The sequence below is a fragment of the Crinia signifera genome, chromosome 2 (genome assembly GCF_055691185.1).
Source record: "Crinia signifera chromosome 2, ASM5569118v1, whole genome shotgun sequence".
In the NCBI taxonomy this organism is placed as follows: Eukaryota; Metazoa; Chordata; class Amphibia; order Anura; family Myobatrachidae; genus Crinia; species Crinia signifera.
The window spans coordinates 200,437,340-200,452,131 of record NC_139218.1 but is presented as its reverse complement, the minus strand read 5'-3'; the positions used below and the strand labels follow the sequence as shown (position 1 = coordinate 200,452,131).

The following is a 14,792-nucleotide window of genomic DNA, read 5'->3' as shown; positions in this document are numbered from 1 at the left end:
GGATTCAGGTATGGCCCTACCTAGATGACCTACTGATTGCAGGAGACTCATTGATAGAAACAGAGAACAATGTGAGGAAAACGATAAATCTGCTACAATTTTTAGGTTGGGTAATAAACACAGAAAAAAGCCAGACTACTCCGACACAAAGGATACAGTTTCTAGGGGCCATGATAGACACAGATCAGTTTCTAATATCCCTATCAGCCGAAAGGTGCCTGAAGATTCAAGAGCTAACAAGTGTGATTTTACAGAAAAAGAGGTGCCCTCTGAGTATGGCTATCCAGATGTTGGGTATGATGGCGTCCTGTATCAGGATCATCCCTTGGGCACAGTGGAGAATGCGAAGACTTCAGTGGTCCCTGATTCCATTACAGAAGAAGGGTTATGCCGATCATCACCTGATCTTACTGAATCAGGAAGTAAGACAAGACCTAAATTGGTGGCAACAAGGTTTAGAAAAAATGAATACCAGTCTAAAAGATCCAACGTTTCGGATACTGACCACAGATGCCAGCCTGTTTGGTTGGGGCGCCCATATAGAAGGAAGGTCCATACAGGGCTCCTGGACAAGAGAAGAAGCGAAGAACTCGTCAAACATGAGAGAATTGCAAGCGGTTTGGGAGTCCATTCAGCTCCTAAAAGAAGACATTTGCCATTCACATTTGAGAATAATGTCGGACAATGTGACTGTAGTGTCTCATATAAATCACTAAGGGGGCACAAGAAGTGTCAAACTCATGCATATGTCAGGGAAGATACTGAGCTGGGCGGAAGACAATCTGGAATCCTTATCAGCAGTGTATATCCCAGGCAAAAGGAATATACTAGCAGATTTCCTGAGTCGAGAGGTGATATCTCCAGGAGAGTGGGAGCTGAACACAGAAGTTTTTTTCCCAGATAGAGAAAATATTCGGTACCCCAGAAGTAGACATGATGGCCAATTTTCGGAACAAAAAGGTGAACAACTTTTTCTCAATCATTTCATCCGCAGGCTCTAGCCATAGATTCCCTTTCAGTGAACTTCAGGCTGGGCTACATATTTCCTCCCTTTCTGATGATCGGGAGAGTTTTAAAGAAACTGAGAGAAGATCAAGTGGAAGTAGTGGCAATATTACCCTACTGGCCGAGGAGGCCCTGGTTCGTCAATGTTCTGAAGATGGCAGTTCAAGAACCTTGGTCCCTACCCAACAGGCAGGACCTACTGCATCAGGGTCCAGTTTATCATCCAGAGCCAACAAAGTTGTCACTAAAGGCATGGAGATTGAGCGGGGCATACTAAGGAGACATAATTTGTCATCCCAAGTCGTGGAAATGATGCTGAAGGCCAGAAAGAACATTTCGTCCTTATCCTATTATAGAACTTGGATCAAGTTCATTGAATGGGGTCAGTTCAGTGGTGACTTTTCATCTATATCAACGGATAGAGTCCTGCAGTTTCTCTATGACGGCTTTCAGATTGGTCTTGCCCCAGCAACAATAAAATCTCAAATCTCTGCCCTAGGAGTGCTATTAGATAGACCTTTGGCAGAAGAGAGACTGATAAAAGGTTTAACAGAGCCATGAAGAGGATCAGACCACCAGTCAAAGCTATAGTGGCACTGTGGGATTTAAACCTTATGTTAGCGGTATTAGCTAAACATCCCTTTGAACCCTTAACAGATTGTCCTTTAAAGTATCTAACTTGGAAAACTGTATTCTTGGTCGCAGTCACCTCGGCCAGAAGAGTAAGTGAGCTCCAAGCTCTATGGATAGAGGAACCTTATCTAATTGTCTTCCCAGATAGAGTGGTATTAAGGACACATCCTGAATTTGTACCTAAGGTGATATCATCTTTTCACCTCAATCAAGAGATTGTTCTCCCTAGTTTCTACCCAAAACCTGAAAATGAAGAGCAACAAAGCTGGCATACGTTGGAACTAGTCCGGGTCATCTCCGTATATTTGGAAAGAACTAAAGTCTTTAGATCGACCAAACATCTATATGTCATCCCGAGTGGAGTCTGTAAAGGAAAAGAACCGGGAAAACAGACCATATCCAGATGGATAAGAGACGATTGTGGTAGTTTACAAACTGGAAGGCATGAAAGTACCTCCCATAGTACAGGCACATTCCACAAGGGCAGTCTCTACATCATGGGCGAACAAGGCCAAAGCTTCAGTGACCGAAATCTGCAAAGCTGCTACCTGGTCGTCAGTACACACCTTTGTAAAACATTATGCACTTGACGTTTCTCTTGCCCACTTTGGGAAGCATGTTCTTCAGGAGGCAGTATCTGCTGATACCTCCGTATAATAAAAATATTCATGCATCAGATTACCCTCCCGTTTATTGTCTTGGGTATGTCCCAATGTATGGCTGCCATGGGGATCGTAGAAGAAAGAGTCGAATTATACTCACCGATAATTCCTTTTTCTTCCTAGAGATCCCATGGCAGCCACTGATTACCCTCCCTTGTATTATGATGTGTTTTCTCTAGGGACCTTGGTACGGAGACACTCAAAAGATACAACAGAGGTGAAGGAGGGGTCTATTATACCCAAGGTGGGCGGTCCCAAGAGAAATCAATCCTGTCTGCTCTAGTGGGGGAAGGGAATATCCCAATGTATGGCTGCCATGGGATCTCTAGGAAGAAAAAGGAATTATCGGTGAGTATAATTCGACTCTTTTGGATTTGTCTTGATACAAAAAACCTGATCAGCTCAAATTCAAAAGATTGATCATTTTGTTATGATGAATCTGAATTATATAGTAAAACCAGTTGGTTCTGAAATGTCTTATTGATCAATTTCAGCCTCAGATGTTAGTAAAAGCATTTTTATAATTAAGCTTATTAATGAGCCTAAAGACCTTTCTTCGGTGCTCGAAGACCTGGCAATTTCCTCTCAACCGAGTTTATAAAAATAAATAATATGGCACACCAACAAAATTGGAAAGAACAGTAACTAGCCAGGATTATAACTTTTAATTTAGGAGATGTAAATTATGTCCTAAATTGGCTTGAAGGATGAGCAAGGGTTACATCAGCCATTGCTGCAGCTTTGGGGCTCAATGGCATCTGCTGTATAGCCCTGAGGATATGTATGGAATTGTTGTCTTCTAGAATTATGCTATAATCTGTGACAGTCTGAAACGCATTATGGTTATCTCCCTGGAATTTGCATGTGCAAATCAAGAAAAGCCTTTCCTAATTTCCTTTTGAGAATACATCTTTTTCAGGAGGTGGATTCTTGAAGAGGCTGATCCAATTGTCTGCCTATGAAAATATTTTCAGTTTTTCAGTTAATTTTTCTGAGACAAACAAGCCCACCTTAATTTTCAAGGAGAACATTTTCTATGGGTCCAAATGATAAGCAGGACCAGTGTCCAATTTGGGGATACCAACTTCCAAAATTTGCTTGAATCTCCAATACTAGAGTAGAAATAATATGTATGTGTACACCCTGTCTTCTGCACAGATAACTAGCTCCTATTCACTATTACAGGACTTTCATAGGGCTGCTACCACCCTATAGAATGCCCTTCCATACACAATAAGACTCTCCACTAGCCTTCAAACTTTCAAGCGTTCCCTGAAAACTCACCTCTTCAGGCAAGCCTATCATATTTAAGTACCACATGCATAACTCTCTGAGGCACATATGCATTATATAGCTTCCCTTCTGAGCCTGCAACTTGGTGGGACTGCGATGCTATTACTGATGCCTGTCCTTGATTCCCTCCTATATTCCTATAGACTGTAAGCTTGCTGCAGGGCCCTCTTACCTCCAAGTCTGTATGTTACCCAGTTTGTTTTATAACTGTCTACAAATGTAAAGTACAACAGAATCTGCTGCGCTATATTAGAAATTGTAAATAAAAAAATATATATAATGTATTTTATTTATGTATGTGTGTGTGTATATAATTTATGGATTTGCAAGGTGTCAACTACACAAAACGGAAAGCCAATTTCATAATATTGTATGAAAAAGACTTCACAATGTATCACTCATACTTTGTTCCAAGATAACATTCATACAAGGACAAAAGGAAGTTGGAAATGAACAGTCGACCTGGATGGATCCTAAAAAATACTTGGGAACTTGCCCAGAACATTTACAAATGTTCTAATTATAGTCTATATTTTTTACATTTATTATTTTTATTAAATATCATACCTCTCTCTTTTTTTAGAACATTTTCTGATTATGGTCCTATCAGTGTCAGTCTCTGTCACATAAACAATAATCAAAGTACAGTTGGTTAATAAATGGAAAGCAGAGCAATCTATTTCTGACTCAGAACAACTTATTTTGGGAGATATGAGGGAACATGGTAGGCTTAGAAGGCTTCTAATTCTAGCAAAACCGATAATGTTAACTTTTTCTCTTAGAGTACTGGGGCAAAAGCAGAGATGTGCTTCATAATCAGTGTGTTTCATATCTATGTTCTAGATTTTTAGAAAGCGGTAATCCTCTCAAATGTGCAGCCTGGCACACAAGCTACTTCTATAGAGACTGCCATAAGGTCAATCAACTGATTTAACAAAAGATACGGAAGGCCTACAGTGATGGTTGGCAAACAGATGCTGCATGTAAACTTTTTACTACACAAGTCCATGACAAAGGTGTAGAGACTGCCATAAGGTCAATCAACTGATTTAACAAAAGATACGGAAGGCCTACAGTGATGGTTGGCAAACAGATGCTGCATGTAAACTTTTTACTACACAAGTCCATGACAAAGGTGTAGAGATCAGACCCCATTTTGATGTCCGACTGGGCATAACTACAAATGATTTTGTATTGATAAATAAGATAACATGTATTTGCCCTTTTTTGTGTTGGTATGTAAAAATCATTTGTGTCAGTAGTGAGGCTTCCTATTGAAGTTAAGAAGAGGAAGTCTCCTAAAAGTATATGATCAGTCATTCCTCTAGGTCCATAAACACTTAATTAACCAAATTACCTTGGGTATCCATGTATTGGGAAGGTTGAAATTTTTTGAAAATGTCTTGTACACTACAAAGGGGGAGATTAATAACCTAGAGTTCAAAGGAAAGTGAATTACCTGGAGTTGGTGGGACACTTATCAGAGCTGATATCTGAAAATAAACACGGGCCAGATCATTTCTTCAAGGAAGACCTGCAAACTTCTCAAACATGACTGCACTTCCTGGACATTGAGTAGGCCGAACAAGCAGTGGTTTACTTTCACAACCGAGGATATATTCTGACAATAAAAAGTGTGAAAGTATCATGCCTGGACTGCTGTAAAAGTGTCCCCGAAGGATTGGTATGAACCTGAAACCCTCCTTATTTCCTTAACACAACTTCAGCTCCCTATTCTTTCTTCTATATGACAAAGCAGCAGAGCTGTAGGTTACTTTTGATATGTTATCTTGCATTCCTGGACCCTTCAGCTCAAGGGGCCTTTAAAATTGTTTTTTGTGCTTGCAGAGAATGTAGCAAATCTCTATGAAGTGAAGAGAAATCTGTACCAGTTAAGGAGCCCTCTCTGTCTTTCAGGGCGGCCCTTTGGCAGCAAGAGCCCTGAAGCAAATGTCTCTGGGAGTTACGCCACTGTACGCTATTGTCTGGTGTTGTGTATGAAGAGTGCTGTTGCTGTCTATTACTGTGCAGCATTGTGTATAATGATTGTGTGGCCTTGTGTATTAAGAGCTTTTACTTTCACCTTCCCGTATGTCAATTGTAGTAATTCACTTGGTTTTTTTTTGTTGTTTTTTTTTTATTTGTGCCATAAGATTACAAGTCAAGAAATGAACTGCATCCAACAAACTATGGATTTAATCATAGCAAAGAAGATAAAAGTAGAAGAGGAAGACTGTAGTAAGGGTGAAAATAGCTAGTGAATTGAAGAGTTGAACTTGGTAAAGATTGTGTGAATATGATCCAAACTTGTGGCAATATGGAAAAAACTTATATTGGAAACAACATTGACTCTCTTATTACTATCCATGACCATTGGAAATATGAGATTCTACAGAGAATATGGAAGCTCTCACTTGGATTAAAGCTGCCATTTTCTACACCTAAAAAAAAAAGGAGTCTTCTGCAAATATTGTGCACATTTATTATTTAGCAATGGGTGGCTCCAACAAACCCGTTCCTCTTCAAATGCTTGTAAAAAAGCCCGTAACTGTTTTGCAAGGCTGTTGCGCAGAGATGAAGATCTGTGTGCTCATGAAAAGCAGCAATACAACCGGGTTTCTGTGTAAGCAGCAAAATACTTTCTGAAGGCTGTTTATGCACTAGAGTAATATCAACAGGATAAGCAAACTGAGACTACAGCAGGTCCGAACTGACAAAAGTTTATGGCCGATAATCAAAACCATTATTTTCCTTTTGTAGACCTAATATTCCTCTGTGAGGTCATAGGGATGATGGAGAGCTGGTTAAAGAAGCGGACACAAACCGTAGCAATTCTAAAATTATCAGCGGATCGAACAGTGGGGATACTGCTCTGGCAAATCACCTTGAGAACTCACATTCAAATACAACATACATCAGTAAAACTACACAAAACCAGCTGATTGAATGTGGTGCAGAAGAAATTAGGAGTGTCATTGTGGCGCTTGAGAAGGAGGCTAAATATTACTCTATTATATTTTGATAAAACTAAAGATCTTTCCCATAGTTCTCAGTTGAGTCTTTACTTGAGTTAAGTATATAAGAACAAACAACCTAAATATTTCATTGCATTCATGATGCTTGTTTAAAGGATTTACCCCCTATTTTGAGCCTAAAGTTAGTGACAAACCTTTGTAGCAGCTAGTGATGAAGCAAATTAAAGTAAAATTTTGACTTGCTGAACTGTTGGGAGTAGTACTGATGGCTGTTCCCTGATCTTTAAACAGGTAGGTGCTGTAGATGGTCTTGCTTGAATTGCGCACTAAACTTCTCAGTGTCAAAGACTTCAAAAGTTCAGAGAATATGCAACTGTATCAGCGCGAACAAGGAAGTTGTGTGTTTTCTATAATGCTTCAGCTAAGCGGAATCATGTTCTTATGAATGTTGTGGATGCACAAAGAACCGGTATGTGTGAAACACACTGGGTGGAAAGAACTTGAATATATATCTCACTGGAAAGAACAAGCATCCTTTAATTCCCAGACTTTAAGTGCCATACAAAATGTCACATTTGTAGTGGCATGGCACTGTCAACTCTCAATATTTACATTGTGTACCACTTCGTAGGCTGTTTCAGAAGAAAACTTTAGATTGGACTGGTGCTGTTACCCTTGTCACAGTTCTTTTGTCAGTTTTGAATGAAAAGCGTAAAAATTGCAGTGAATAATTTATAAAAATTTTCAAAAGCATTTCTGGTTTTGTCAAACTTAGACATCACAATAGAATTGCCCTGAATAACCATGAAAAATCAAATGCATACAGAAAATGTTCCATTTTCAACACCTACAATAACTATAGGAGGGCAATATATACAGTATATTACTTTACTGAATTCTGTCATACAGTAGGTGACCTTCAAGGTTTTCTGAAGAAACTGTCCATCTTGTGAGCTCAATTGCTTGCCACCAAGAAACATTGTGCATTTTAATTCCTGAATGGGAATTATTTATCAGAGGTTCACCCCTGGAAAGAGGAGTGGGTATGGTCGACTGACTGCATAACTCTTAAAGTCTGTGGAAGAAGCTCTGCAGGCTTGTGTGAACATTGAAAAATTATTCTAACAATCATTGTTGCATCAGCTGAACGGAGCTTCTCTTCTTTACCAATGTTTAAAAATGTGGTTGAGAAACCAAATGGGTCAAGAGAAGTTAACTGGTGTAGCTCTTTTACATATTCATAGGCAAATTGCAAATCACTCTGTCCAGGTCTACTTCAAACAGTGGAAAGCAAAAAATGGATTGTTTTGTAAAAAATTACTACTTTATCAATATTGCTAAATATTCTGTGTATTTCATCAATTGTTGCTTTTATCGGTGTGATTTATAGCTATTTTTTAGTGTTTTCCCTAAAATCAAGTAGATCACAAACTTGCAAAACGTTTGTGTGGGGGAGAAGTCTGGTCTGGAAAGGGGAGGAGTTGGGACTGGAGGGTCAAGAACAGTAACACCCCCCCCCCCCCCCCCTCAGAAGACAGGTCTTCTACTGGAAATTGACCTGATCCCATAATATAAAAACCAAAAGGAATAGGTAAATTAATTACCCCCCCCCCCCCCTCCCCATAAACTACAGGTAGGAGCAGAATTCCTGTGAGTAGTGGGTCACTTCTCCCCTCCATTCCTTATACACTAAATTATCATTACTTGGGAGATTCAATATTTTTTTCAGCACTGAGCTAGTTGACAGAACGAAGGAGGAAGGGATGATTGTGATTTCAGAGAGATAACTAAATTGCACTCTAAATGATTAATGTTCATTTTTAGTGAGGAGATCAAAGGATTAGAATGTTCCTTAGGGCCTTATTCTAGTTCACTCTTTCTGACAAAATCCTTCTTAGATGGACAAAACCATGTGCACTGCAGGTGGGGCACATGTTACTAGTGAAGTGAGAATTAGATTTGGGTGGGGTTTTACTTCAAAGTGAGATCTATATTGCAGTGTAAAAAGGAAAGCAGCCAGTATTTACCGTGCACAGAAACAAAATAACTCACCCAAATGTAATTCTCTCTGCACATTTTACATCTGCCCCCATGTAGTGCATATTGTTTTGTCCATCTAAGAAGGATTTTGTCAGAGAGTGAACTAGAATAAGGCCTTTAATTGCAAAGGAGAGTCCTACCTTCTGCCATTGTTCAACCCTGTCTACGTGATCTGAACTTTATTTCAGTTCCCTATATTTTTTTTATTTTTATATTTGGATTTTTTTAATCTTATACCTTATTTTTTTTCTGTATTCTAAGCTTTGACATGTTTGTATTAAAATACATTTTCATTTTAGCTATGGTTTCCATTGTATCCAACTCTGGCCTCGAGGAATTAGTATTTTTTTTTTTTTGATAGTTACTGTCACCAGCCAGAGTTAGTAAAGGTGTCTTGTGCAGTGATTCACAGATTAGCATTTCTGGGGAATCGCCGCATCCAGGATTGTTACAAACTGGTTGCCAGCGGTAGGATACTTAAAGTAATTATTTTAATTTAGAAAACTTACGTGACTGCAATTGGCCAGAAACCTGAACTCACTGCTTATTAGTAAAGTCACTCTGTAAAAACTCTGTTCCCATTCCTGTTTTTCTTATGTTTTGCAAAAAATGGCGATAAAGTACAACGTGCTCAAGAGTAAAGGGTTTTGGTGCAATGCCAGGAGAAGGATCTGCTTAGCAAGGGGCAGACCAGGGAACAGCTTATCCAATCCCTGATGGACACAGACCAACAGCATGTAGCTGAGGGTAATCAATCAGGTTTCAGAACAGAGGAAGAACAGCAGCAAATACCAAAGATTGTGGGACCCACCTGTCATGGATCAGACTTCTTCAATGCTTTTAGTGCCAGCTCTGCCTTGGATCTGTACCTACAAACAACTCTGAAGTATGTGAGAGCCAGATGCAGCTATGGTACTGCAACTTACGGAGCAGTTTAAGCAGACCAATGGCTCTAGTTAGCTAGACTTTCTTGCCAGCCTGTGGCCGTAGAAGTGAATCCCCATTGACCACGTCAAGTTACATTTTCAGTGATGGAAAAGGATGGGGAGCTGGACACCTATTTCAGGACTTTTGAAAGACCTGCAGACCATTTAAATTAGATGCCTGTGTGCCAGTTATATAACCCCTGCTCTACAGGAAAAATCATTGTATTCATTGGAAAGTGGATGGGGATTATGCAGAAATTAAAAAGGCATTGCTGGCCCGGTTGAACATTTCCCTGGAAGCTTCCACTCCAGAAGTTCCAAGAGCTAACCTGCACTGCCTCTGATACATGCACTGGACGGTCTTCACAGTTAAAAACATTCCTGAAGCAATGGTTGGATGGAGTGCAGGTGACACTTTGCTGCATTAAAAGACCTCATCCTACCAGAGAAATGTAATCTCCCTGTGCCCAGCAGACTTCAATGACTGGGTACTACTGTAGATCAGTCAACTGAGAATGCTTCTGGCCTTGCATACAAGTATGCTGCTACCTGGACTGCTACAACAAAGATTTGGGGACCTTGGGAAACATGTAGGAGCAGTATCAACTGTCCCTTCAGAATTGATCCCCATTTCATTCCAAGTTAAGAGGGTGGAGGAAAAGCTGGTTTGGACCATCCACTGATATGTATGTAATGACACCGGGCACCTCAGTATTAATTGTCAAGTGAAGAAAAAGTTGGCACCCTCTCCTGCCAGAAAAAAGACAGTGAAGCCCATGCCTGTTTTGTACGCATGAGGACACCAGCCAGGAGACAGTTAGAATCTACAATCTGTAGTCCTAGGAAAACAGGTAACTGTGTGGGGCTACGTCATGTGCGGGCAGATTGGACTTTGGACTATCCCACATTAGTGGACCCAGAAAACTTTTTTTTTCCCAGAAAGACAACTGCTTTACATTGCATTGGCTGAACCCACACCAAAGTAGCCATAGCCCCAGTATAGTTGGACTGGGGAGTTGGCAGAGGTTTTCAGGAGGTGAGTGTGCTGCCCCAGTAAACAACAAATGTGTTGCTTGGTAGTAATTTGGGCCAAATGCGTGCCACATATGTAACTGAACCTGATGATTATGATATATTTCCAAACCACTCAAGCTTTACCCATTGCTTCCCAGGGACCATGTGATCCAGATATTATGCAGCTGTCTAATTGTAAGAATACAGAAATGCTCCCAGGCATTGTTGAAAATGGACATGTTTTTACAGGTATCCCAGGTCGAGTTAATGTTGATGATTTATTGTATTGTCTGTGTAGGCAGCTGCATTCACTAATTGCACTCCCATAGGAGGGAGGAATATTAAACTGCAGCTACCCCCCCCCCCCTCTCAATCAGACCAGAAGCAGCAGCTCAAGAATCTGACTGCCACAAGGGCACTCCCAGGATGTACTGGAAGAATGATTTTGTCCAAGGAACAAATTGTCCCCGGTACACTACCATGGGAAGTTACTAAGCATCTGCTAGTAGTACCCCAGATTTATTGGAAAGGTCTTCTTAAGGTAGCCCATGAAATTCCCCTGGCTGGGCACCTAGGCATTAAAAAGACAAAGGCCTGCACAAGGCCTTTCCTCTGGTCCAGTAGGATGGAAGAGGTAGACTGGTATTGTCTGACCTGCCAGATAGTGGGTAAGGCCTGGGATTTGGGGAACACCCCCCCTCTCCCATTCCCCTTTTGTGATGAGATATTGTAGGTTCCCATTTCAATACCCAGTAGTTCAGGGAAGAAATACGTTTTAACCACGGTAGCTTACTCCACCTGTTACCTTGAAGCTGTGGCCCTTTTCATCCATTAGGGCAGACAAAGATGCAGATGCCCTAATCACTATTTTCTCCCTAGTAGGATTTCCCAAGGAAATGTTGACAGACCTGGGGCCCCACTTCATGTTTAGCCTCATGCAGCTCTTCTGCAGGAGGAAGCACGTGGATCATCTGATTACATACCCATATCGCTCGGAATGGACACGTTTTGAGATTTAATGGTACCCTAAAACAAGTGCTCTGTACATTTGTGAAGTCACAGGGGAGAGACTGGGAGTGATTCCTGCTGCACCTCCTGTATGCATACCACAAGGTCCCACAGGAATCATCTGGTTATTCACCCTTAGAACTCTTGTATGTGCATGGTCCCATGAATTTGTTCCAAGAAGCCTGGAAAGGGAGGATAGCCGCCCCAGAGACTTCTGTGGTACCCTGTGTCATGCAGTTCAAGGAAAGGCTGCAGACCTTGATGAAATTGGCTCAGAGCAACCTTAAGGCAGCCCAAGCTAGGCAGAAGCACTTGTATGACCGGATTGCCCAGGAGCACAAATTTGAAGTGGGGCAGAAGGTACTGGTACTGACTCCAATGAGGCAGAACAAAACTGCAAGCTTCATGGAAAGGCCCGTACACGGTACTACAGTGTTTTTAAATGATGTGAACTATGTTATTGCCAGAGCGGATGGCAGAAAGACCTAGAGTATATTAGATATGTGCAGGATCTGATTGACTCTGATTTACTCTGATTTCAAAGCAGGATCTTATAGGCTATCCCAAATCACATGACCGTTGTTGACAGTTGATAGCCAATAAGATCCTGCTTTGAAATCAGAGTAAATCAGAGCCTGCACATCTCTAGAGTATATTACGTCATTATGTTCAAGGCCTACCAAAGCAGGGATTCCTGTGTGTTGGCAGTTTCCAGCCTCCCAGAGGAGGACCAGGATCCGGACCCACTTTTGGATCTGAGAGCAGCGGCTGCATCAGGGGTTACCCTAACAAATAACCAATATGGAGAGGAGCTGACAGACATCCGACATTAGAAACATAGAATTTGGCGGCAGATAAGAACCACTTGGCCCATTTAGTCTGCCCCTTTTTTAAACATGTTACCTCAAACCATATTTGAGCCTTATTTTTTTGTAAGGATATCAATATGCCTATCCCAAGCATGTTTAAATTGTACTACTGTATTTGCCTCTACCACCTCTGATGGGAGGCTATTCCACTTATCTACTACTCTTTCTGTGAAGTAATTCTTCCTCAAATTTCCCCTAAATCTTCCTCGCTCTAGTTTCAGTGCATGTCCTCGTGTTCTGTTGCTCCTCTTCTTGCAAATGTCTCCCACCTGTACCTTGTTAACTTTGCTGCATCTCAGACACCCTGCACCCCTACCAGACCTGCTTCACAGGGAGGCCAGGGAAAATGCACCTAGTGACCCCCATGTAAACACATGTAACCAAACACCTCTGAGACCGCCAGCATACAGATGCACATTGAAGTCGATACTTCAGTCATGAGGTGGATGAGATTCTGAGATTAAGGGTGGTCCAAAAGTCCTGCAGATCCTGGGCTGCACGCATGTGCTGGACCAAAAATTGTGGGGGCACTGGGGTCTGTGTGGACTATAATTTGGTTAAACAATGCTACATAGTAGACCAGGTGGGACCCTTATCAGAACAGATATCTGAAAATAAACACAGGCCAGGTCTGCACTTCAATGAAGACCTGCAAACTGCTCAAACATGACTGCCCTTCCTGGCCATTGAGTAGTCCAAACAAGCATTTGTTCACTATCGCAACAGAAGAGACGTTCGGACTATGAAAAGTGTAAAAGTATCTTGCCTGGGCTGCTGTAAAAGTGACCCCACAGGATTGATATGAACCTGATCCCATAATTTAAAATAGAATGGTATAGGTAATTGAACTATTCCCCATAAACTAAAGGTAGGTTTGGAATTCCTGTGATCAGTGGGTCACTTATCCCCTCCCTATACACTAAATTATCATTACTTGGGAGTGAGAGTCAATAATGTGTACAGCGCTAGTTAACAAAAAGTTGGATGAAAGTGATTTCTGAGGTATAACTACATTTGCCCTTTCCATGATCAATGTTCATTTTCATAAGATCAGAGGATAAGAATGTTCCTTAACTTCAAGGGAGAGTCCTCTGTTCTGTTCAACACTGTCTAAGGGATCTGAACCGGTTTTATTTTCCTATTTTTAATTTCTTTAAGTTATATTTAAGTGGGTGACAACCTTTTTTTTATATATTTTAACTTTCTTTTCTGTAACCTAAGCTTTGACGTGTTTGACTTAAATTAAATCTTCATTTTAGCTCTGATTTCAGTTGTTAGCCAACCCAGGTCTGAAGAGGACTTACCATTCTGATTAAATATTAATAATTCTTTGTGCAGGCAAGAACCAGAGTTTGTCTTGGGTTAAAAACTAATAATGATAGTCTGTCTAGTGGCAGTAAACATGTTAAAATTACTAGTATTAAGTACTAAAATGCCCCTGTATATTTTTCAGGCATTAATCTACATAGCAAAGCTGATTTTGATTTTAATGTTACTGCTAGAGTGAAGTAACACCCTAAAATGTTTTATTCTTCTTAGGAATCTGATGTACAGCAGAAAACAGTCCTTGAAGATGATAAACCCAATAAACGTGGCAGAAATAAGAAAAATGTAGTTTCTGCTCTAACCATTGAGAGCGCCTCTGAATCTATTGAAGGCACGGAGAACACAGATGGCAATAATGTAAATATTTAATAGTATTTGGGCTATGCTACAGGACAAACAATGTGCTTTATACAGTAGCTACATAAAGAGAAGCAAATGCATTTAATGGGCAATGCCACTTTGTCCTGCCAATAGCTCTACATTTCTGTTTGTGTTTCTTCTATATAATAGGTTACATTGGCAAACTTTTCTAAGAGTCTGTGGTAGAGATTTAAATATCCCCATTTATGCTGTCATTGGTTTGTAAAGTTCACTTAGGATGTGTGACGTAACTTACCAAAATGTTTGTCTCCTTAGGAATTTGTAGCTGCGGAGCAGGAATTGGTCCTCCAGGATGTCAAACCCAAGAAACGTGGCAGGAAGCTGAAGAATATTGTTTCTGCTCCAAGCTTGTACAAAGAACCTACAGAGAATGTAGGTGGCAATATCAGACTAATGCATGTGGTGGAAATACTGTAGTTACTTGAGTGTGTTTTGATAAATGTACAATGTATAGTGGACTTATTTAATTAACTGGGCTACTTATGGTTGTAAGGCTTCTGCTGAGGTGCACAGAGAAGCTGGGATTTGCATTTACTGACCTTTTAATGAGCTAAGCCAGCCATCACTGCATGCGACTAAACTTAGTACAAGGATAAAGGCCTTTTTTGTTTTGTTTGCCTTGATGCAAAAACTTTGAGCAACTCAAATTTTAAAAGATTG

General features: G+C 40.6%; 1 protein-coding gene across 2 annotated transcripts in view; it reads left to right on the top strand.

Moving 5' to 3' along the window:
- Positions 1–14,792, top strand: part of LOC146058947 (uncharacterized) — a 51,080-nt gene that overhangs the window by 30,082 nt on the left and 6,206 nt on the right. For both annotated transcript variants that reach the window (XM_083171133.1, XM_083171132.1), the window contains exons 5-6: positions 13,965–14,108; positions 14,388–14,504. In XM_083171133.1, coding sequence (XP_083027259.1) covers positions 13,965–14,108; positions 14,388–14,504 — 261 coding nt within the window. The remainder of the gene's footprint in view (positions 1–13,964; positions 14,109–14,387; positions 14,505–14,792) is intronic.